Source organism: Hyalella azteca, unplaced genomic scaffold (genome assembly GCF_000764305.2).
Source record: "Hyalella azteca isolate HAZT.00-mixed unplaced genomic scaffold, Hazt_2.0.2 contig10264, whole genome shotgun sequence".
Taxonomy (NCBI): domain Eukaryota; kingdom Metazoa; phylum Arthropoda; class Malacostraca; order Amphipoda; family Hyalellidae; genus Hyalella; species Hyalella azteca.
This window is the reverse complement of record NW_025940310.1, coordinates 72,122-98,171: the sequence shown is the minus strand read 5'-3', so window position 1 is coordinate 98,171 and position 26,050 is coordinate 72,122. Positions and strand designations below refer to the sequence as shown.

General features: G+C 35.7%; 2 protein-coding genes across 3 annotated transcripts; both read right to left on the bottom strand.

The window, feature by feature from the left end:
• Nucleotides 1-640: 640 nt before the first annotated feature.
• Nucleotides 641-8,766, bottom strand: LOC108665504. The gene is made up of 6 exons (XM_018152260.2): nucleotides 8,465-8,766; nucleotides 8,114-8,232; nucleotides 5,701-5,850; nucleotides 2,791-2,866; nucleotides 1,796-2,287; nucleotides 641-1,602 (listed from the first exon to the last, which is right to left on the bottom strand). The coding sequence occupies exons 1-6, from the start codon at nucleotides 8,601-8,603 to the stop codon at nucleotides 1,325-1,327; spliced, it is 1,254 nt and encodes a 417-aa protein (XP_018007749.1). The 5' UTR covers nucleotides 8,604-8,766; the 3' UTR covers nucleotides 641-1,324.
• An 8,314-nt stretch (nucleotides 8,767-17,080) lies between these two features.
• On the bottom strand, nucleotides 17,081-24,706 carry LOC125178496. 2 transcript variants are annotated; one of them, XM_047882350.1, is made up of 4 exons: nucleotides 24,509-24,706; nucleotides 24,114-24,238; nucleotides 23,739-23,849; nucleotides 17,081-19,995 (listed from the first exon to the last, which is right to left on the bottom strand). In XM_047882350.1, the coding sequence occupies exons 1-4, from the start codon at nucleotides 24,639-24,641 to the stop codon at nucleotides 19,075-19,077; spliced, it is 1,290 nt and encodes a 429-aa protein (XP_047738306.1). In that variant the 5' UTR covers nucleotides 24,642-24,706; the 3' UTR covers nucleotides 17,081-19,074. The 2 variants fall into 2 exon arrangements, with proteins under 2 accessions (XP_047738306.1, XP_047738307.1); XM_047882351.1 differs by lacking the exon at nucleotides 17,081-19,995 and adding an exon at nucleotides 22,613-22,674.
• Nucleotides 24,707-26,050: the final 1,344 nt, after the last annotated feature.

The following is a 26,050-nucleotide window of genomic DNA, read 5'->3' as shown; positions in this document are numbered from 1 at the left end:
ATTGTCCTGAAGTGCACAAACTTCCTTGATTATCTGGTAATAATGCTTGCAAAAATGTAGTCTCACTCATAGCGAGACTCAAATATCAACGAGTTTGTTAGGGATGGTGTGCAGTGCCTGGTTTTATGAGACAAAGTTTGGAAATATATCCTGCAATCTCATTGATGTAGAAACTGCGTATACGATTTATTGTCTTACAGCCATTTTACATTCGTGTGTCAAGTACTCATAACGCCGGATTTTTAACTTTTAGATTGATGATAAATGTAGGAACTGACTCAATTCTACGAAAAAAATTCATTTTAATTCCCTTCGTTGCAATTGACTCTCCGCTGAACTGGCGTCAAAGATATAATATGGTCGGGAGTCAATCCCCACAAAACAACAAAATAACGTGATAACGTTCAAGGAATGACAAGTTAAACAAATGCTAAGAAAATTTTTTTACTAGTCAATTATTCGATGGTATGGAACGATGCAAATCATCGTGTTCAATGATCTATGTTATAAACAAACTCGTATATCCGCATTTGTTTGCAATGAGATGCTACGAATGAAACTAGAATTCAGCTGCAAGTTTAACCAGTTGATAGACAGATTAAAAAAATAAATCTCTATCGAACATTCAAAAATAAACAAATGAACGGCATTTGTTTATTTATGGCATCAATATTTCATAACATGCAAGGAATACAGACTATTATCCGTATATTTACCGTGACTTTACAAGGCACCTGCAAGCTTATAAATTAGCAAGAAGTAAACACTAACATTTACCAAGCGAGAAATAGCCTTAAAAAATAAATATTTCTGCACTTTTAAATGCAAAAAATATTAGAAATAAACTTCATACTGTCCTATTGCTTCACATAAGCCGAGAGCTTCTATTTTAATTCCAACGGATATTGTTGCAACTTTCGTATTCAATAACTTATACAAGACAATAACTTGCATGGGTAAGATGAGGCGTAGATATGGTTTCAGCGCTATTGCTTAGCTGGCACAAAAATTTTAGAAATTCATGAATTTTGTGGAAACGCGGAGGTAGTGAATAGAATGAGGAAATATGGAAAACGGGACTATTTGGAATAAGAATTGAAATTTAATGTTTTGCATGTGAGGCACACAAGAAAATTTAGAAATCATAAAATGCTGTCGATCATCCTGACATTATTGAATTGAAATGTTGCCAAGAACGTCGATCGCCAAATCCTTCCTCTTGTTTATAGTTTTCAATTTTACTCCGTCTTAACACAAAGAAAATAATGTGTCATACTTGTAGGGAAACATTATTAGGCGATATCAATTGAACTAGACTTGCTGATTATGAACTTCTTGCATTTTTGAGATGTTTAAACTTCTTGTGTTCCTGAGATGTTTGAACTTTTTGTGTTTTTGAGATGCTTGGACTTTTTGTGTTCTCAAGAAGTTTGATCTTCTTGTGTTCTTGAGATTGATCAGCAGAGGAATTGGGTGCCTGAGAAAAGTATCGCCGTTTCCTGCCCTCGTCTCTGTCCCGAGCACCTGTCAAATTCAAGCTAATAACTTTGTTGATGTCGTACACTGTTGCAGCCTGGCAGTGTGGGGACTTCATGACAGCTTCTGTAGGACAAGAAAGAAGTGGTATTGAGAGTATATCTTTAACGCAACTTATGGATCTCATCATTAGGTTTCAATTTAGTTCCGCGGAGCACAAACATGATTATTTCAATTCATGTCATTCTTTAACTAGAGTAAATAAAATTATTTTCACGACTCACGAACTTCACTCAAAACATAACATTTAAAAACTTACCAACAATACACTTATGAGCTTTCAACGCCTTGAATGCTCGTTTCTTCTTGCCTTCTAAACTGAACTCCATGGCCAAGTTCTTGCTTAAGAGCGCTTTCATGGCGTTGTGTATAACAGAGGTAAACTTGGACCCTCCAACAAGCGACAGATGATGTATCAAACGACTTCTCTCCTCTGCACTGCTCAAGGTTTCTTCGAGGGCGTTGATGTCGTCAATGCTCTTCAGCGGAAGCTTAGGCAGCTTTGAATCGTCCATATGTAAATGTTCGGTATTGTTGTTGCAAATCAAATTCCTCAGCAGCCGTATTTCTTTCGTGATGTTTTCATTTTGGTTCGTAAGAGTGGAGACAGCTGCTTTTAAAGTGCTTTGTTCTAGAACTTTTTCATTTTGCTTCGTAAGAATGGAGACTGCTGCTTTTAGAGTTTTCAAGTCTTGTTCGATTACTGTCCAGTTTTCTTCCCGGCATTGGTTGCAGTGGCACGAGTTCAGTCCTGCAGAAGCCAGAGATGCATGCGAAGATGGAGGGGATGTGGACACTTGAATAAAAAGGAATATTTCGGAAGCACCATTACCGCTAGCAACACGTGCATTTTACTATTTTACAATCACAACTTTTCAAAGTAGTAGAAATTATTTAAAAGGGTGATTATTACAGAAACATTGAAAATACACTTTCATTATAAAATGAAAATCAATTATAGAGACATTCATATAAATAGGTGAGCAATAAATTTAATCTAGTGATTGTTTTCAAGTTATAATTGAAATTTCAATAGGACTTAAACTGTGCATTTCACTGTATGAAAAAGTATTAGTATATCATTAAATACAACAAGGAATTTGGTTTGATAATCTTTATTACATCATAAACGCCAAAACCTATGATACACAATACATATATTCCCACTTGCCGAGAAGTGGTTAAGAGTAATTTAGCTGACAGAAACAGCATGAGATGAAGCCTGAAAATGTACAGCAAAATAATTCAACTCACCCTGCGTCTCCTTGGGTATGTGCGATGGTGTCGCCCCCGGGGATGGTGTGCCTTCATTGCTTGAGCTCGATAAATGCTGAGGTGAAGGAATGTCGCATAATTTAAAATGTTTATGATAAAGAGTAAGCACAGGTGTTGAGGTTTCCCAAGTGTGTGGAAGAAAGATGGAGACTATTCTACGATGGCTGACTATAGTATCAATATGATCGCCATTAAAGTTGTTGAATGATTCAGCAGCATTTTCCCCCCTATCCAGTGTTGTTGTTGATAACACTTCCTGATATTTTACTAATTTATTATTTATTGCATTAAATGTATCTTTAAATTCAGAACATAAAGTTACAACTTCCATAACCTTGCTGTGATATGAGCAGATTGATACAATATGACTTTCTAAACAAAATCTCTATACAATACAGTAATCACATTTAGTTTTAGTGCCATTACTGAGCCTCAACCAAATATGAGTAAGGCATATCTCATGGGATGAATATTATTTACGTTGTGAAGTGTTAAGAAGCCAGTTTTTACTAATGAAATCAGACCAAAGCCAGCGATGAAAAATTGCTCAATTAGAGTTCCCTGCTCGAGATTTGTCCTAGAAGTTTCTCTTTGATTTAAGAAGCTGATTTTTTGTGCTATAAAAGATAAGCACTAAATTATTCTTAGCCACTGGTGATTGCTAACTTATTGCCTCCCTTTCCTAAAAACATTTAGCCATAAACTGCTGATACTTGAATGGAGAATGCTGTTGGAATCTGTGCTCTAAAATTTAATCAGATGCCCTAAGTCATATGCTCAGAAGTAAAACTTTTGTGAGAACTAAACTATGGAATAATCATTTCCAGGTTCATTCCTGTCTTGTGAGTCAATGTTTTTCCTCACAATTATTAATTTTTGATTAGGTAAAGCAATGTGATCACTTGCATTTCATACTCTGAATCGTAAGCAGTCCAACATGCCCCCCTAACCATTCTTAGATAAATAACATTAATATCCACCTTCATTTTTTATTTTGACATAATTTTATATTTTAATGTAATTCCATAGGGGGCAGGATTTTTACACAGGCAAAACTGAATGAATGTTGGAGACCAGATTTCCAAATTAGGAGACATTACTATGGCGCTGGGCACTAGGCAGATGTGATGCCATTAGGCAGTCATATCACAATTTTGTTGCTATTCTTAATGAGAAAATTTATTTGCCATTCTTCACTAGATTTCACTTTGCCATTCACTTAAATATCTCACTTCACTTTGGCATTCACGAGATTTTACTTTGCCATTCACTAAAATCTCACCTTCAAAGGAGGTCAAATTAAATTGAGCAAAGCATTCTAATATTCCATTACTCATATTCCTAATGTCAAGCAATTTCCTGCTCAGACTCAATATATGGAGTGCCATTGCATAAGTCATCTTCTCAGTCCAAATGCTGACATATACAGTAGAACAAGCAGCATTGGGCCTAGTATATTAAAGATCAGGAGGATCAGAAGTGAATACAAATTTCCAATAAACAGAGTTTGAATCCCAGACAAATTGATAAAAAATTCATTTTTTTTCACAGAAGTCTCACCACACTTAAGTCATTTATTAAACATCTAAGCCTTTCTCAAAGGTCAAGCTCCTTCTTTTGATGGCCACAGCCATGCAGATCTCAAGTCACAATAAAAAAAATTATGATCTGATGGTTTAAACTTGGATGTTGATGATTTAATTGATTTGTTCTTTGTGCAGAACATTTATCACAAATCTTATTTGAGTGCTATGTTAATCACCAGGTGCAAATTGTGTTCATATATTTTCTTCTGAATAATCTGATACCTTAATCTTAATCTTGTATTGCTAGTATATGGATATTTCATTGTAAAATATTTAATCTGGCGCCCTACTTCGTTCTGGTTAATCCATTTGGATTTCATCATTCAAAGTTTATCCCCTTAAACAAGTCATTATTTTTTAATTAAAGAAACTATTTTCTGTATTACTCTAATTTCCTAGGATGCCAGCATCAGCCTCAACAATGAATGCATATTGATCTTATTTTACGTTTCAGTCTCCTAGCTTTGCTTTAGTAGCTCTGCCCTGTTAAAATGTTAAAGCCAGTAAACCAGCCTTTTTGAAAACAAAAAATCTGAGCTACCATGATTATTGAAACAAGTTTAACTTCACTGCAAATTTAGTTCAATTAATAATCATTTATTTGGTAAAAAATGGTCAACTTCTAGTTATTAGGAAATAAATGTAGGAAGAGAATAAAAAATGGAAAATTATTTCAATGTAAAATCACCAGTATCATATAGCCCTAAAATCTAGCTTATTTAAGAGAAGGCTCAGAACCCTAAGCTCTAGGAAGCTGTAAGCCCATAACAAGCCCACCATAATCTCCAGGATGGGAGATGTATAGAACAGTAACCATAATATGTTATAAACATCAGATAAATTGGAGTCCAAGAATATCAGTTTAGGGTAATATGATGAATATTATCAAATCTGATGAAGATGATGAATATTGAAAAAAATTTGATTGCTTTCAGTTTTTTTCATTATTGTGTCAACAGTTGTTGCAGTATAACATCTTGAGAATATCATAACTTATCATTTTTTATTCAATTAGATCCTTGGAAAAAATAAAAATATTAGACTAGTAAATTGGTTATGAGCTTATAATCCTGAATAATTGAAGGAGTTTATTGAACATATTGTCATGATTTATTGACAAAAAGATTTGTCAATAAATCATGAAGTTTATTGACAAATATTTTTTAATAAGGACATTGCAACTAGTAGAAATTTATTTCCTTGATATGGACATAGCACTAATACTACCAAAAATTGTACACTCTTGCATAATCCATGAAGAAAAAATTTAAATTCTCGATCATTCCATCACAAAACCACCCACCACAATTCTAGGCACAGTGGAGATGAGTGAGGCGGGTTGGTGAGCTCGAGCCTCAATTTGAGCTTCCGTCTTGCACAGCACCCCAGATGGGGGAGGCGGAGCTTGCTGGTCAACACACCCATTGCTGCTGGGCTTGAGTGAACAATCCAGCTACAACAGTTGGAGACATCAGTTGCATAATACATTAGTTGCATAACACATCAGTCACATAATACATCAGTCAAGTAACACATCATTCACGTAACACATCAGTCACATCACACATCAGTCAAGTAACACATCAGTCATGTTAACACATCAGTCACGTAACACATCAGTCAAGTAACACATAAGTCACGTAACACATCAGTCACATCACACATCAGTCAAGTAACACATCAGTCATGTTAACACATCAGTCACGTAACACATCAGTCACATAACACATCAGTCATGTTAACACATCAGTCATGTAACACATCAGTCATGTTAACACATCAGTCATGTAACACATCAGTCACATAACACATCAGTCACGTAACACATCAGTCACGTAACACATTTGAAATAATTCAAAATGAAGATGAATTTGAAATAATTCAAAATGATTCTCATAAATAAGATAATTTATATGGAATGTTATCATTATTAGCATATGTAGTGCAAGGGGGCAAAAACCCAATTTCCAGTTTTTTCTTCTTAATTTTGTGAAGAATAGGACTTTGAAATTTTTACCAGAACTTGATGTTTCTGCTATGTATATGCCCAAAAATTGCTAGGCTTTTACTGCTAGTAATTTCAATTAGGAAGGTAAATTATGTAAAAAAAACATAGGTAATTTAAAAATGAAACATTAAAAAACCTCAGTGCTGTTAAAAACCTATTATACTTGGACAAAATTCTCTTAGTGCATTATGACTTGACAAAATATACATGCATAGAGGGTTTGATCTTCTTTTTATCTTTGCCAGCCTTAAATTTTTTGTCAAGTATTTTAAGATGCGAGTGTAATCAAGGAACTAAAACATCAACTGACATTCAAAATTATATGGACTTGGCTGCCTTAATTTCACACACTTGACTGTAGGCTTTAACTAATGACTAATTTAGGTTAATTTAGACAGAAAATTATATCAAACCTGAAGTTTTACTCTGAAAACGCACAGTGTATCTTAGTATCATTGTCATTGTCATAGGTCCTTAATGACTGTAGAGCAATTTAGGGGACCTAGTACTAATTTAAAAAATTTATGATGGGTGGGGTTTTTAAGACTCAAATTTACATAGGGTTTTAAAGAGGCTTGTATTATACAAGGATGAATTATAGTTATGGGATTGTCATTTAGTTATTTCTTAACAATTGGATTTAAACTTTGGAACAGGGGCTGGATTGTCAAAACAACGCTAAGTACATGAAGCAACTAAACTGTTGCACAAGTACTGCTATGAAGGTGCAACTCTAGCAGTGTTATTATTAAAACATTTGTGTGGGAAGCTACATGCATGAAGTTGTGTGTAACTTTACACGTGCTCGGAGGTGTCAGAAGTGTAGTTACATACAACTTTTGAATGGGTGAAGCAATTGGTAATCATTTAGTTACTAATGTCTAGGTTTTACTAGTGTACATTGGTACAATGTACTCTTGGTACATTTTTACATAAAATGAGTTTATTGGTGGACTAAAAACACTGAAATATGACGAATTCACAACAATTTTACTCTCATTGTTCATTTTATTATATTAATCATCAAATACTTGTTTTGATATCTTGAAACGGCATTTGTCATAAACTTTCTAGAGTAAAAACCTCTAGGATTCTTTAAAAAAGCTAAAAATGTTTAACAGAGAAGGCTCCAAAGCTCAGAATATAAAGAAATTGAAAGCCTCCAATTGGTCAGTTAGGAAGATGCTTTTGATAATAGCTTTTCAGGTAAGTCTTGCATAATACTAAGTTTTGATAATGACAAAATTAGGGTGTACTTGTGCAACTCATATCTTTTTGTGTGCAGGTATAAAAATATACAAAGTTTTGATAATCTGGCCCCAGGTCATGAAGAGAGACTCCATTAACGAATTTGTATGAGGAAAAATTGTACCAAAGAACATTCATCACATGCATGGAAGTAGAACTTTGCCATAGATATTGTTTCACATAAAACCAATCAAATGGAAAAATTATCAATTAAAAACTTTGCAATTCTATGTAACCATTTATAATTATTATGAACAGTTTTGCACAATATTGGCATGTACTAATTCAACAAGCAAAATAACAGCAAACTTCTCAATAGCAAATCTCACAAGCACATGGGAGCATAATTTCTTGAGCTGTGAACATTATTTTAGAGAAGTTTGAATTAACTGGACTTCAATTAATGTTGAGGTGCAAATTTTAACACATCAATACCTAAATATTTGAGGAACATTTTTACCTGATTTTCATCAATATCAATAGGTTCATCCTTCACAGTTATGTCCTCTGCCTCATCTACAGGCTCCTTCTTTAGGTAGCCTGCCATCATTTCTGGGAGTTGAGATGAACTGCTGGCCTCTGTGGCAGGATTAAATTCAATGGAATTAACAAGGCAATAAAAACTACTGCTAGACATCAATGCAGATATGAGAGTTGACCTTTAATTCAAAGTCATTTCATAATTTGGAGCCATATACAATATAAACACAATATATTGGTAATATAAAATACAACTACAATTTGCAATAATGCAAGGCATATTGTTTTAGGCAACAAAGCTGATTGGTGCTGCCTTGAGCATGATGCTTACCATCAGACTCAACTTTGCAAGCACCAGAAGGTATCTGCATGAGGCTCAGCCCAGACCACAGGCCTCTCTTAACTGCATCATCGGGGAGTTTGTGATTCACATCACTGCAGTCTTCTTTTTCACTCATAGTAATATTCATTATATTTGAACAATAATATTTATGAGTCAAAATTAAATTGGAGCCCCTTATATGATAACAAAATTTCAAAACATTAACCAAGCTAAAATTGTAACTGCAAGCAATTCAAAAGAAAAAATTGTAGCACTACCCATAGGTTTATATAGTGTTTCTGTGGAAGAGTCCTGTATGAGTTTAGGAACACTATAAGTATTAATAAATATATTTTTATTAGTAAATTGGTCATGGAATCTAATACTAATCATATCTAATATCTATCTAATCTAATATCTAATCATAAAAAAGTAAAAGTACTAATTACTTGCAATTTTCTCAATATCAATTCAGTGGATGCAGCTCTGTTCCAATGCAGCATTTGTTACCAGAGCCCAAATAAAGAACACAAATTATATATTCTTGCACCTTTTTTATTGCTTTGTAGCCTTTAAGAACTGGTAGCACATTTGATATTTTAGAAACTGTTTTGTAAATTGTGAAAAATTGAACATGCAACTAACTGTGAAAATGCAAAGCCAGAATAGATGCTTTTTGAGTATTGGGTTTATCCATCAAAATCGTATGCCAAATGAAGTGGTTAATTTGGCGAACTTTGTAGCCTATTTCATGCCATGTATTCCATGAAAAAAGTTGAAAATAATTACATTATAATATTTTAATAAATATCATTTGATTACTAGAGACAACTTATTACATTTCAGATTATTGCTCATATTAATTGAATCTAAACATAAAGTGCCACTCCCATACAAAATGAAGGAAATGAAGTGCCTTTTGCAACATGCATTTCATACCCTTCACTCGCATCATGAATACTTTCTTCAAGATGGCTTAAAATTTTGTATTACACCCAAAAATCAAAGCCTTAATCTGATAAAGGGAAATTTAGGAATATAATGTAATTGCAATAGCTTCTTTATAAGGCTGGTTGTCATACGGAAACAAGTGGCAAATTTTGAACCTGATTTTCTTTGTTGCCAGTTGAAAATCCAACTGGTAAACAGCAATATCCAAAATTTTGCCGGAAAAACTGCATGCAGAAACATACATGAAGTTGAAGAACTGCATGCAAACATGAAGTAAGTAATGTGGTCATGTAACAGCAATGCTGCCTTGCAGCAGGAATAATAATGGATGATAATGTCCATTAAAGTTCATTTCATTCAAGCTCTACAATTTCTTTACTGATTCATGATTACAAACCATTTTATCAATCTGCAGTTGAGTGAAATGGTCAACATCTTCCCTGCATCACTAGAACATTTTTTATTCTGCTGAAATTACAATTAAAACGATATCTTAATCAAAGAGATGATCAATTGCAAAGTGATGACATGAAACAATTCCAATATAGTCAGATGGGGTAAGACAGGACCGAAATCACTAACAAGCCTGTAGCATCTATACCATGAATAACTAAAAAACCCTAAACCTATCACAAGGTGTAGATATGCAATGGGCTTCTAAGTTATAACTCAGACATTTTGCATCTAACATAGTTTTCTGTACAGATTGAAAAAAGTGAGCTGGTCCCATCTTACCCCATTGGGGTAAGAAAGAAAGGACCAACTGGTAATTCCTATGTTACAAGGTTTTTAATAAAAGTACAAATCTCATATTCAATATTATCCATCTAGAAATACATTATTTGATTAAACAACCACTTGTTACTGTTTTGTGTTGTGGGAAGTCAACTCTAATATCAGTCACATTGAAGCTTTTGTTGCAAGAAAACTTTATTAAGCATAGTAATATTGGGTTGGCTTTGGTTCATTGTAGAGCACTGCTAAATGCTTCATGTATATTCCATTAGTGTCATTGTCTGAAAAATTTATCAAATTGGTAATACAACCAATGGATAATAACTTAAGTATCAGACATCATGTGTTTTCTTGCTAACTGCATTTGTGGTGCACATCTTCAAACATAGCTCATGCCCTCTCACAGAGTTGTGATCATAATTATTTTTCATGTTTCACACAGTGATTTCTCCTTAAGCCAATCTTGCACATAGTTCTGCAGCTTACTAATGGGAATAGACATCCCTATTTTCTATATCCCTTTGATGCAATTTGAAATAGTGCACTAAATTTCTCTAATTGAAAAAGCTAACAATTTATAAGGAAGTTTGAGCAAAAGATAAAAATTTTGACCAAAATACACCATGTACTACACAATAATATATTCATTTAAAAACTATTTTTGATAAACTTTAGGGTAATAGAGGACCACTTGTGGGGTAAGACAGGACCATTTGTGGGGTAAGATAGGACCACTTGTGGGATGAAACAGGATCATTTAGTGGTCCCGTCTTACCCCATGTCCGGTCCTTTTTTACCCCATTTTATAATACATGTCAGGCAGTGATGGTAGCAGGTAGGAATGCCTAGTATGTCTAAAAAGTTGCCTATTACTTGAGGTTACCTGCCTACATCCACAAACCTGGCCAAAAAATTTTTTGTCATCAAACAGAGCTTATTTCCCAAACAGGGTTAACTATTTTGTGACCCTTCTTTATAAAGGTTTTCTTTAAAAATTAGCCATAAATTCATTATTTGCAGAGGGTTGCCACAAACACTGAAATGACAGGCAATGATTGTTCTAACATATTCGTTTGTCAAATTGAATTCAGTGCAATTAGAATGCACGCCATGGGCTGGTCCTTTCTTACCCCATGAAGGCTGCAATCCTGTCTTACCCCATTTGACTATATATAATTCCTGAAATAGGTAATTCCTGGTCTATAGGGGATATAAAATCCATTTAGTTATACCTGTATTACAGATATTTTTCACAGCATTGAATTAACATTTTGAAGCTTTTAACCCATTAGCGCCCATGGTCCCCCATTGCGGATCGTTTGTTTTTGTGCACATCATTCCTGAACTATTGACCAGAAACATGTTATCCTTCAATAAAGTATCCATATAGGTTATAGACATCAATTGAGATCAGTTAAACGTGGATTTTTTTATGTAAAAAATCGTATATATGAAATTTTCTGAAAGACATGACCTTATTCTTGATGTAACAGAGTTATCAATTTTTGACATGTAAATTTTTCCCCTTTAACAACATTTCTGATTCATTATATCATGGTAGATGGTAGAATAGTCTATATTCTACCAAAAATACTAAGGTAAGTCTCATATATACTGTTAGTAAAGCTAAAAATATGTACTTTATGCCAATCCCCATTTGGGGGATCGTGAGCAGTAAGAATATCATAAAGCCAAGGAAAATGTATTTAGCAACATACTGATGTATTAGCTCAATTTTACACAAAGTACCAAAAATTGGCAGCATTATCATTGACTTAGTAAAGGAAATTGAAGGAATGACGCAAAATAAATCATTTCATCACATGTTTTTGGTTTGGAAATGAACCTGAACCATCAGAGCCGGTACCTAGAGCTGCAGCAAAACCATCATTTCAGTGACAATTCAACATTGAGAACTCGTGAAGGCCAAAAATTGTTAAAGATACCTCCTCTAATTAAAAGGAGAAACCAATGCTTCTTGATGTTTGGTATTTTTTCCAAGTATCTGGGCATTACATATTTGTACTAATTGGCTTCATCACATGTTCTTTTAATGTGCAAATAGACTTAACATATATGGTCATACTTTTACTGGCACTAACAGTAGTTCAGCAGTTCAGTTGCCACTCCTAAGTTAAATGGAATGATAAGTTGATGTACCCTCAGTTAACACAGGAACTGCTAGTGTAGGGTATTGAGGATATAGGGTGTTAAGGTATAGTGTGTTGAGGGTATAGGGCATCGAGGGTATAGGGCATCAAGAGTATAGGGCATCAAGGGTATAGGTGTCAACGGTAGTGTGTTGAGGGTGTAGGGTGTTGAGGGTGTAGGGTGTTGAGGGTGTAGGGTGTTGAGGGTGTAGGGTGTTGAGGGTGTAGGGTGTCGAGGGTGTAGGGTGTCGAGGGCATAGAGTGTTGAGGGTATAGGGTGTCGAGGGTGTAGGGTGTCGCAAGCATAGGGCGTCGAGGGTGTAGGGTGTTGAGGGTATAGGTGTTGAGGGTATAGGTGTTGAGGGTATAGGGTGTCAAGGGTATAGGGTGATGCAGGAATAGGATGATGCAGGTATAGGGTGATGCAGGTATAGGGTGATGCAGGTATAGGGTGATGCAGGTATAGGGTGATGCAGGTATAGGGTGATGCAGGTATAGGGTGATGCAGGTATAGGGTGATGCAGGTATAGGGTGATGCAGGTATAGGGTGATGCAGGTATAGGGTGATACAGGTATAGGGTGATGCAGGTATAGGGTGATGCAGGTATAGGGTGATGCAGGTATAAGGTGTGGCAGGTATGGGATGCGACAGGTATTGGGTGTGGCATATATAGAGGGTTTGGGGTGTGACAGTTACGTGTGGCAAGTATAGGACATGGCAGGTGTAAGAGGTGGCAGGTATAGGGGGTGACAAATATGCTGCATGACAGCTATTGAGTATGGTAGGTGTAGTGTGAGGCAGGAGTAGAGCATGACATTTATCATATAAGTCATAAACCTTTATATAATGGAACACAACAACACTTAACATCAGCCCATGAGCCATATTCAGACCTACAAGCTCGTCAGGCCTGCATGACATCAGGCAATGGTTTTGTAAAAAGTTCCAATTATTGCTGATATAAAGTTCAGACTTGAAAGTGCTGAGTAGACTGATTATGTGGCCTTGGCTCACTGCTTCAGTTCTGAAGCATGAAAAAAATATGGCTCTTCAGTTCTGAAGCATGAGGAATGATACAACTGGTTAGGTGGCTTTAGCTCAATGCTTCCATTTTGCCGTGCAGTTACTGAGCAGAATGGTAATGTGATTTTAGCTCATAGCTTCTGTTGTACAACACAAGTTCAGATGTCATGAAATAATGAGAGAAACTCTTCATTTCTTACCAAAAATTATTCTTTTAAAATTATTCAGGGCCCATCAAACCAGATGGATATATTTCAGAAGCACAACTGATGCAACTTTCTTCTGTCATGTAGTGCGAAGTTAAAGTCAGGTCATGGCCACACAAGCAGATCTGCATACTAAAAAAATCTTGGAGTCAATCAACTTGTGACCAATCTTCTTTATTAATTTACAATTGAATAATAGATATTTATTCAGCCATATCACCTAGCTTATCTAGGTTAGGGTACATAAATGAAAAATTAAGGTCAAAATTACACTAAAATTCACATTTTGAAATTTAGCATCTTTGTAACAACTCTATAATGATTTTCATTTAAAATCTTTTGAAGGAGACTTATTTGGAGGGTATCCACATAAATACATCATTGTAGGAAAGAAAATTTCAATAAAATTTGTTTTCTGGTCCACACTATTAGCCAATTAAGCTAAAACCTTCACACCACCAACCTGTTCCTCAGGCACAGCAGCAGCGTCCTGTGAGGAACGTCGGTGGGCGTCCCGAGCCTCAACTTGAGCTTCCTCCTTGCATGGCACACAAGATGAGGAAGGTGGAGTTGCTGGCAAAAAAAAAGTCATGAAAAAGGACTGCAATTGTTACAAATACTGAATAATATTAGTTAGCAGCTCTATCTCATACATGTAATATAATTGTAAAAACAATATTACAAATAAAATTATATTATTATGTATGATGGTTACATACAGTTAGGCAAAATACTTTTAAACCAATTCTATACAATCGAGTTATATCATAAGCAATTCACCCAAAACCTGAACAAAATTTTTCAAGCTGTGGTACTTCTTAAACTGAACTTGAAAGGAATATGTTACATAAAATATTACTGGCCAGTTTCAACAGATTAAGGATGAAAAGTTACAAGTTATGTTTTTACCTGATTTTCATCTATATCATTGGGTTCATCATTCACAGATATGTCCTCCTCTTCACATGCAGGCTCAAGCTTGACTTTAACTGCCTCCATTTTTGGAAGTAGAGATGAGCTGCCAGCCTCAGTGGCTAGAAGTAATATGAATTAACATGAAAATGAATGTAAAAGAAATATCTTTCTAATGAAATATGTTGTTGTGTTGTTGTAATTGTCCATCCTGGTAGTGGTGACTGGGGAGGGTGGTGACTGGGGAGGGTGGTGACAGATCTGTGACCATCACTGGCTTGCTGACCCACCAGAACCATTTTTGCATTACACAACACCCTGGACAAGCCAGGCACTCATTTATCAACCAGAGTTGGATGAATGGCTGAGTTGACCATGAGCTGAGCTTCCTGGAAGAACTTGTCCTCATTGGGATTCGACCCTGGGAGCTGGGTGCGAGAGAATGAGTCTCTCATCACTGCACCACCACAGCTCTAATGAAATATGTAACAGAAGTATGTGGAGCTTACAAATGATCCACTGCATCCTGAAAATTCAGAGTGATATAGTTATGATTATGTACTTTACAGCTCCTATTTGACAACAATGGCATATTTTAACTTTCAGAATATAATTTTAGGTAATTAATGAACTTCTAAATGCACAGCTTAACTTGAGACTCAACTTTGCAAACAGCAACAGGTACTTGAGAAAGGTTCAATCCTGACCACAAGCCCCTCTTGACTGCATCGTCAGGTAGTTTGTGCATCACTACACAGCACTTTTTCATATCATGCATTAGAATATCCATTAGAACTCGCTTCAGTAGCAACATAAAAAGCATTTCATATTCTCAAGTCTGTATTAGTCATTAATCATTCAATCATTGGTTTCCTCTGGCATAAAGCAATTATTTATCAGTAATGTCTCAGACGATGGTTGGTTAAGCATAGTTTTACAGCAGCGGATGACAGATTCCATAGAGGAACAAATGAATGACATTTTTATATGGATACAAACTAGGTGCTTTTGTAGATTTAATGATGCTGGTTAAGAGCACATCACAAGCTGTCAAGTTTGACCAACTATTCAGACGGTCCAAGTTTCAAGTCAGATGTGTGCTCAGTAGTTATACACATGAGTGAAAATGTGCACATTTTTTAATTACGCTTAATTTGATGAAATTATTTGCCATATTCAGCCGGTACATTATATTGGTTAGTATCCAATTAATTCAAAGTTTTATTGAGTGGTTAATGAACACCATTATTTTCAATTTATTTACCACGCATAAATATTTTTTTAATTTTCTCTAGAGAATTATAAATAAAATAAAAATATGTTTTCATTAGATTTAAGTAACTTATTACATATTTCTTCAATAAAAATTTGTGAAAAATATTTTAGAATGGATTCAATTATGCCAATATCAGCTCAAATCAGTGATTTGTCATGAATATAATTGTTTAAGGGGTCCTACAATGTCATATATTCTACAAGTGGATATATTCCAAAAAATTTGTTATCCATTCATTCCAAACATATTAGACTTGATATTTCTAAAATCATTCATCATCTCACAGAATCCCAGGTTTAATATGTGTCATCAAGCATTTTGGTGAACAGCAATCCAGTAACTAATATGATGAGAATGAGCATTCAGAAGGCCAGCATTGAGACGGTGACTTAAAATAAATTTTGTTATTAGATGGATAGATGGATAGCGGTTCAAGCGTTTATTAGACAGCAGGCCCGTCACCAATTCTCAACAATGCAGAACATTCACTGCTTGCTGCAGGTCTCAAACAAGCAACTCACGGCTACAATTTTGCTCTGCATAATCGCCGGGTCTCCTCCTCCAGTTCTGACCAGAAACTGGTGCACAGAACTAGGATCAAACCAGCATCTCTCTGCTCTAATTTTTGTACTTGAAATTCAACAACTGGGCCACCCTGCCTGAAGTTGTGCCACCGAGTCACCCTGCCACCCATATTACCCAGTATTTGGTTGGCAAGAATTCTGGTGGCCAGTATCTTAGTGATCATTAGTTTCATGGCGTCAACATTGTGAATTGCATGCACATTGCCAGCATTGTGAAGAAAAGAATCCAAGTTACAGACAATAAATTGCCATGCATCATGGTGGCTGACATTTTAGGGGCTATAGTGATAAACAATTTAGTATCGTGCTTGTTATTGACTGCCATTTCAGTGAGTATAGCATTCCAGGGTGTTGTTTTATCAACTATAAAATTAGCATTCTAGAGAAAAGCATTTGAGTGGCTGGCACTGCATTGACTAGTCTTCCAATGTCATGTTTTCTAGTGAGTCATTCTATTGCCAAACATTCATAAGTTTCCAAACCCTGGTATATTTTAAAAGACAAATTTTGACATTATCATCAATCTCCCACCAAATAGAAATGTCTTGAATAGGACGGGGTTTGGTTTAAGAGTCAAAAAATAAGAATAACATGTACTTGATCCTGTTTTACCTATCTTTACATTGACAAAAAAATCTATTGAGCTGATTAATTTAAAAGAAATCAAGACTTATCAATTTGCACTGAAGAAGTGGTTTTTCTTATGGTGGTTGAAGATTTTGAATTTTACAACTTCCATCCCCCTTCCCTTATTAGTTAGTGTAAATTTGTAGGAGTAAAGAATATGAAGGTTCAGAAGGTTTATTGATGGATCAAAGAATAATGGCGCCAACCAACACCTGTACATATAGGTGTAGCCCTTCGAATACAGACACAACATGAACAGAAATATGATAACAATATCAAAAGAATACAGGTGATACAAATGTTGATTCAGTTATAATGTTGGCAATATTAGATCTCGATTATCTGACTTCAATTACAAAGGTTGACTTGGTAGCTTCCCCCTTAGCTGTTAACTCTGCAGCGGCAAACAGAAAATGGTGCTAAGCCAAAGCACGACTGGCTAATGGTTACCCACTGGGCACTCTAAACAAAGTTCACAATATCAGACAGTATGATCCAAACATGAAAGTATCTTGGTCATTTACTGGATTTTAATTATTCAAAAATTACACGAGTGTTATTCATGCTTGAGAATTGGCAAAATTTACTGACTAAATATTTTTATAATTATATAACAAAGAAATTGATTAATTCTAAACTAAGTAAGCAAGTTCAAGATAATAAAGTTAAATACAGATACTAAGGTTGATGATCATGAGTTTGAAGGTCTAATTAAATTATTATGACATTCATGAGAAAAGACAGAGCAAGATATCAATTCGAGTCACTAGAGAACTACTTATTCTAACAATATTAAATTCATTATGATACGTCTGAAGCGATAGCCATCTGATATGAAAGCTCTGGCTTGCAATAGTTAAAATACAGTTCTACAGTTCATGCAACTTGCAGTGACATTAGTGACAATAGAGGTTCATGCTACTTGTTGAGTTAGCTCAATTTATCCATAGCACAAATCTAAGGGGTGTTTATAAATTTTAAATGCCTGTTTTGATCATAAGTGAACCTTGTTCAACATTAAGGATTCAGATGTATTATATCCATATAAATCAACAGAATATTTGTGGTACACTTAGCGTGAGCTCTCTAGCAGACTGTTAGCCATGCAGTGAACATGACAGTTAATCCATAGTAAATAAGTAATAGAATGGCCTGCTAGTGCTTCAACTATCAAGCTATTTTGCACCGGAAGTCAAAAGGTAACGTTGCAAGCAAGGCAGTAGGTTTCAATTATTTAAAGTCTCAAATTAATCATAACCCATGAAGGGCAGGAGGTCTCAGATGTCCAGCAGCTTGCTGGCATGAAAGAAGCAGTGGTGGCATCTCAAAGGACAAAGGACAGTTGAAAAGCAACATAAACAATGACACTTGAACAAGAGGTCGCTTACACAAGATGTTGGCCACCCACACAAGAGGGACAGAGGTGAGAAATGAAGGTAATCCTACCTAGGTACATAACAAACTTTACCCCACAACTGAGACCCAGTCAGACACTGCATGCTCTGCGGTGAAGCACTCAGGAACAAGTCTACCAGGAACGCAAAATCCCATAGGCATTACTGATAAGCAAAGATACATGTCAGAAAACCCCCTGAGGGAAGTTTGTCCAGAACCTCATTTTACATCAGTGTTCCTATAACTACCTTATCTTATACCTCAAGAGTGATCAGAATGTAACACTCTTAGAAACACACTTAGAAATGCGTGCAGCAGTTCTGACAACTTAGTAACAAGTCATGGTGTATTTAGGTCTATTAAACAACAAATAATTCTCAGCAAATCATCTTTACTTAGTGAGGTACCATCAAACTTTCAGAAATGAAGTTTTCTCTGGAATGTTTGGTCTGAATGTGTTGAGTAAGGTTTCTTTTCATGACACAAGTATATTTCCACTACAAGCAGCAAAAAGGTTTTTCCAGTGAATGCTTGTATGATTCATGTATTTTTAGACAACCTCTAGTGACACATGAATATTTACAATTGGAACACAGAAATGGACTCTCCAAAGAATGTTTTTGTAATACAAGTCTCTTCAGATTACTTTTAGTAGCACAAGAATACTCACATTGCAAGCTTTAAGCAATTCGGCTGAAATTTGGTCTGCCCAAGGGTCACCTCCATTCCTGATAGTCTTCAGTGCAGCCCTTATTCCCTCTACATCTGGTGCCTCAACTGGGATTTTAGCTCCTGTCCTTCCTCCCCTTTCTCCTGTGGTGGTACCTCTGGTGCTTCTCTGTTGAGAAATTCCTGGAAATGTTCCTTCTGTCTCGCCATTCTGGCCTCCTTGCTCTTCAGCAGCTCCCCATGAACACTCTTTACTGCAACAGTTGGTCTGGTGATGGTACTCTGTCCTGTCAGCCGCTTCACGATACTGTACAATTCTTTTTGCCATCCGTTTTCTCCTCTCTCTGCTTCTTCCAACATCCACCTTCTTTTGTCTTCTCTCATGCTCCTCTGCACTTCCCTGTCCTTTTCTCTGTACTCTTCTCTCATTTTGTTTTTGATTCTTTCTGATCGGGTACTTTCAACCAGTGTCTTGGCAGTTCTTCTCTCATCAATCAGCCTCCAGGTATTGCTGCTGGTCCATGGTTTGTTCACCCCTTTCTTGTACTCAAGCACCTCCTCTGCCGCCTTTGTGTAGGCATTTCTCTGCTGCTCCCATATCTCCTCTATGTTATCACTCTTGCTCTTTGAGGTGTCCAGATGGCTTTTCAGTGCACAATAGTATTCACATTCTGAACAGCTTAGAGGTTTATTAGTTCTATGCTTCAAAAGAACATGCCTCTTAAGCATGCTTTCAGATACACAAGAATAAATGCATGCCCAACAGTGAAAGAGTTTCCCAGGATGCCTATGCCAAATATGTTTATGTTGACTGTTATTAAAATTAATTTCACATTTCAAGGATGAATGCTCATCCATAAGATTTTGCCGCATTTGTGTGCCAGATACGTCTTCAAGAGAATACATTGACCTCTTGGCAGGCAGCTTCGAGCTAGATGCTTCAGAGCTACCGCTCCAGCCACCTCCCTCTTCTGGAGCTCCTGCAGGTGCATGCTGTCCTCTTCCCGTGCACTGAGTGGCAACAAAATTTTCATGAATTAAAATCTCAGAATTATTCAGCATAAACCCACAATTGTGGTTACAATGAGTGAGATCGACAACTGCAGTCCCCTGATTAGCTCATTCAAAGTGGTGATCAATTCATTAGATTTTTATTTTTTTGAATCACGAAATAAGTTTCAGAAGCACTCATATCTCATTTTTGGTCAACTATATATTCAAGCATTAGGAAAACTAATTTGAGACACATGTTGCACTCCATTTAAGCTGTATTGTAACAAACTGAGAATTAGAAAAAAATTTAACTGGCATTTATTTTTACAACAATAGAGGAAGTAGAATTTCCATGCTTAATGCATTTTTCTGTTCAATATCCTTATGAAGAAACATGATGAAGAAGTTACAACACTGTCAAAAAATATGCTATAGAGTAATGTGTCCTCAGGATATTCAGTATTTGGCAAGCTTCATTTCACAATACTATTTCGTGACTGAAGCTCTTCCTGGCAACTTTTCAGGTCCATATCAGTTTTTTTACCTCCAGCAGCTTCATTCATTGTTCACATGATATTTGATCACGACCAAATATCATTAAGATCAGTTCAGATAGAGTACAAAACTTCTTTGAATAAACGGTTACATGGTTCTTGTATTGCTTTTTAAATTCTCCGAGCATCATTGCTTTGAAATAACTTTCAAAATTAATTGCTCAAGTGCTTAACCAATACAGTTTTGCATCAACTGTTTCTATGCATTCACCTGTTTCTAAACATCTAAATGAAATCATCAGTTACTAATTTCTTCTATTATTGTGCATTCCAAAGTTTTAGTACGATAATCGATTTACTGTCTTTGCATGACAAGTTACAACCATTGCCTGTCAACAAGTCTTGTTTTTTAATTCTTGGTGTTAGTTTTGCATTTCACAGCTCACAAATGACATTGTGAGCCATCACCCACCTATGCTCACTAACAATGCTATTGCATGTTGCTTCGTTGATATATTAGACTTAACTTCACAGTTATTATATCCTTATATATTTGTATTTATTGGCCATGCCAAATTTTCTTTCAAATACCAATAACTTAACATGCCTGGTTATGTTTTTACTTGCATAGGTATGGCTGGTATGGGGTGTGGCAGGTATGGAGTGTTACAATTGTATAGTGTGAACATGGTAGTCATGCTATGTATTGAGTGTTGCAGGTGTATAGTCTGAACATGGTAGTCATGCTGTGTATCGAGTGTTACAGGTGTATAGTGTGAACATGATATAGTCATACTGTGTATTGAGTGTTGCAGGTGTATAGTGTGAACATGGTAGTCATGCTGGGTATTGAGTGTTGCAGGTGTATAGTGTGAACATGGTATAGTCATGCTGTGTATTGAGTGTTGCCAGTATATAGTCTGAACATGGTAGTTATGCTGTGTATCGAGTGTTACAGGTGTATAGTGTGAACATGGTATAGTCATGCTGTGTATTGAGTGTTGCAGGTGTATAGTCTGAACATGATAGTTATGCTGTGTATCGAGTGTTACAGGTGTATAGTGTGAACATGGTATAGTCATGCTGTGTATTGAGTGTTGCCAGTATATAGTGTGAACATGGTAGTCATGCTGTGTATTGAGTGTTGCAGGTGTATAGTGTGAACATGGTAGTCATGCTGTGTATAGAGTGTTGCAGGTGTATAGTGTGTATAGTCATGCGGTGTGTCACGGATAGAGCAAAACTCAGAGATGTTGGACAAAATAAGGAAAATACCCGACATTTTGAAATTATAATATTTGAAAATCTTATGAACAAAAACAGTCATATTTCAATGATTTAATGTTTATTATTGCTGCTAATTGATATTTTATTATTTATAGATATTTTTAGAAAATTCTTGTGTCTGTAACCTAATAAAAACTGCAAGCCATTCCAACTTTTGAAGAAGCCAAATTGTTGGTGCTCATTCACAGGCTTGTCACATATCAGTAATTAGAAATAGGTATGAATCAATACCTTGGAGAATAGGGGCTGTAATTGCCACTAAAGGTGGACCTACACTACTGTAATAAAATATATTTTGCTGATTTTCAAGATGTTTCACTGATTATTATCAATCATAATCAAAATTATAATATCCTCATATTTGCCGATATACAACAGCAACACTTAGTATTAGCCTGCGGACTGCATCCAGCAGTCTGCTCCCTGTTCAAGAGCCTGGTTCTTTCAGTTTTGTTATACGGATGTGAGACCTGGAAACTAGCCAAGGGAGAAGAGAGGAAACTAGATATCTTTCAGACCAAATGCTTACAGAAGATTTGCAAGATCCGATGGCAGCAACACATCTCAAACAAGTCGGTTCTTGATATGTCAGAAGTGGAGAAAATCAGTGATGTGGTGAGGAGACGAAGGTGGAACTGGGTGGGACATGTTTTGAGGAAGGACAGAGCAAGCGACTGTGCTGTGGCTCTCGGGTGGGCACCTGAAGGAAGGAGGAAGAGAGGACGCCCAAAAACAACTTGGAGGCGAATGGTGGAAGAGGAGAGAAACCGAGCAGGCTGGAACTCGTGGAACATAGCACGGCAGGCAGCTGCAAACCGGACCCAGTGGAGGAGTGACGTCCAAGCCTTGTGCGCCTTATGGCCCGGAGAGAACTGAACTGAACTGAACTGCATCCAGCACTCTAAGCTCATCAGGCCTGCATGGTACCAGGTAATAATTGGCTTGATAGAAAGTCCTTAATGGCAAGTATATACCAAGCAGACTCATTATGAAGCCTTGGCTCACTGCTTAAGTTCTGTAGTGCAAGTACTGAGCAGAATGATTATGAAGCCTTGGCTCTTGTCTCCAGTTCTGCCGCACCAGTACTGCATATAATGGCCATGGCTCAACAATTCAGTTCTACAGTGCAAGTTCAGCTTCCATGAAATATATGCCATTATTCAGATGACCACACAAGTTTTCATACATGATTCTGGTGAGAATGGTAGTCAGATTAAGATAACGTATAAAAAAACTAACAAAATTTTGATGTGGATCCAACCCTGCAACAGCTGCTGCCACCTTACTTGAAAGGCACATAAATCAAATGTTATATGTCCATACTGTGCAAGCTCCAGATAACCCATGCCATACACTCATGCCTCTTAATAATCAGAAAAGAGATTCAGATCAAAAGCTGATTTCGATCTGGTAACAAAGCAGACCCAGAATAGTTCCAAGCATTGTGTAACATCTCCACAGCAGAAGCCTAGGTATTTCTTAATTTTTGTACAGATGCTAAGTTCCATGGGTTGACTTCAGACATATAATCTTTTATACATACATGGAGATTTTAGATGTTGGAATAAATGTAGGATTTTTTCCTTGACTATAGAACTCTAGTTTTTTTCACAAACTCTAGTGTTTCAACATAACTAGGATCTTCCAAGGAAGAAAATAGATACTTCATAAAATTTTAATTGCAGAAAACTATTTCCAAGTAATGATGGGACTTGAGAAAAAGATAAAGAGGCAAGCAATCTCTGATAAACCACTGGCAAAATTTCTAATTTATTTACAACCATCAGCATAAGAAAAATAATTATTAACCAATTAATAATTATCTGAAGTTCTATTTCTAACACATTTCTACAATTTTAGACATTTTCATTTAACAGTTACTCAAAATAACATGGAATAATCTATTTTCCATATATAACATTGACAGATTATCACTTCAATTTAGACTGATCAAATTATTCTAACTACCAAACCACCAACCTGTTCCTCAGACACAGCAGCAGCGTCCTGTGAGGAACGTTGGTGGGCGTCCCGAGCCTCAACTTGAGCTTCCTCCTTGCATGGCACACCAGATGAGGAAGGTGGAGTTTGCTGGCCAAATGAAACAATCATGAACAGAGACTTCATCAATAAATTAAAACATAACCCAATAATATTAGAATGCATTATCATCTCATATATTCAAGTAAGATAATTGCAAGAATAATATTACACATATGATTGTACTCTTCTGAATGTAAATATATAGTTTGGCCTAAATATTTTACACTACAGGAGTGCAGCTTATCAAGCTTTGGAACTTCTTCAACTGCAATTGAATTAAATCAATGGGGGAAATTAATAGGCCAATTTTACCTGATATTCATCAACATCAACAGGTTCATCCTTCACAGATAAAGCCTCCTCTTTATCCACAGGCTCAAGCTTGATGTTAGCTGCAACCATATCTGGTAGCATAAATGAGCCACTGGCGTCTGTGGCTGTTAATAATTTGAATTATATTACATGATAAAATTATTGGGAGAGATATATAGAACATAATAAAATGTTAAAGATAATATATGATAAAGATATTTGTATATCCTCTATAAAATATATATCCATTATATGGAGCCTATAAATTATCCGCAGTATGCTCAATTCAGAGTGACATTCACACTAATGTAACTGAAAGCTGAACCATCATCATATTATTTAGTATTCAAAACATTATCATAAATAATTGAGGCATCTTTAAATGTGCAGCTTACCTTGAGACTCAACTTTGCACACAGCAACAGGTACTTGATGAAGGTTCAGTCCAGACTGCCTCTTGACTGCATCATCAGGCAGTTTGTGCATCACAACACTACACTTTTTCATATCATGCATTAGAATATCCATTAGGTTTTGTATGTTTCATGAACAAACTTTCAATATAAAATATTAGATCTGTAATCAAGGCAAGTTGTGGCTGCACACAATCAAATACAAGAACCTTAGTGGTAAAAACATCAGTTGAGTATCAAAGTAAAATACATTTCTCTTTGTGGTACTCCAAAGAATTATTACATTTTTATATGATAAATTCAATTTTTTAAATTTATATGATGGCCCTAATTAGCTGGATTTCTATCATGTTATCAGCTTACAGATCACTCGTTTCTATTTTAATGCAACCAGGATATTCTGTACCTCCAATAAAGTGCCAACAATAAATATTTTCTATATTACCAGACTAACTATTTACACTGCTTCCTCCAATGTTGAGTGGGTTCTCTTATTGAGATTAGTTTGATAAGAACATAAGAACTGAACATATATTGAGCAACATAAAAAGCAATCTAAGTTTGCTTATTATAGTGATTATAGAGTAGAGACTTTTGTAAATGGTATTACAAGATTCAAGTAAATTTTAGAATTAATTTCACATAGAATAAATTTTCATAGGCAACATACTTATATAGGATTTGTATTAAATTGAAGAGAAATTAAAAAGAAACTGAAACAAGTGTTCACAAGACCTATTGAACTTGAGAGTAGGTAACAATATTGCTAATCTCAAGTCTGTTTCGATCAAATATTCTCATATAACTATATATTTTGTTATAGTTGAGGTGTCATATCACAGCAAACATTTTTTATTAATTGTGCATTGTAATTGATTGTTTTTCATTATATTGCCATATTTGAAAATGCTGTTTGTTGCATTATCCATATTGATAGCCTCTTGAACATATTATCTTTGTGAAACTGAATTTTTGTTACAGTGTGAAGGTGCAATTATGTCAGACTGTATTATAGCTGCAATGTTTCTTTGACCCTAAAGTGAGGAAATTGGCTCTTAAGTGAGGAAGAATGTTATTGTTGCAACTTCATTCCCAAGGTAATAGTAGAGATGTAGCATAATATGTGAGCATGGCTTGACAAACAAAATTGTGGTTTGACAAATGATTTTGTAGCTACAAATTGCTTTCCACATTTTAGGAAAGAGATTCACTGCTCAAAAATATTGACTCAAGATCCAGAAAATTCTGTCAAGGCTGGAAGAGTAGATGTTTCACACACAAGTACCTATCCACTCACACGGATGGTCAACAAAAGTCTCTAATCTGCATTTCCACTATGCAAAATAAAGCCATTGTGGCAAACAAGATTTTTTTTAGAAACAATTTCATTTTTAATTTTCTGATCACGCTTAAATTTGTTTAATATCTATGCAATAATGCTGATATCCATGATGCTTTGTTTGCCTACTTACTCACAGGGCTGCATACAGAAATTTTCTGATTTGTCAATGCCACTTTACAGTT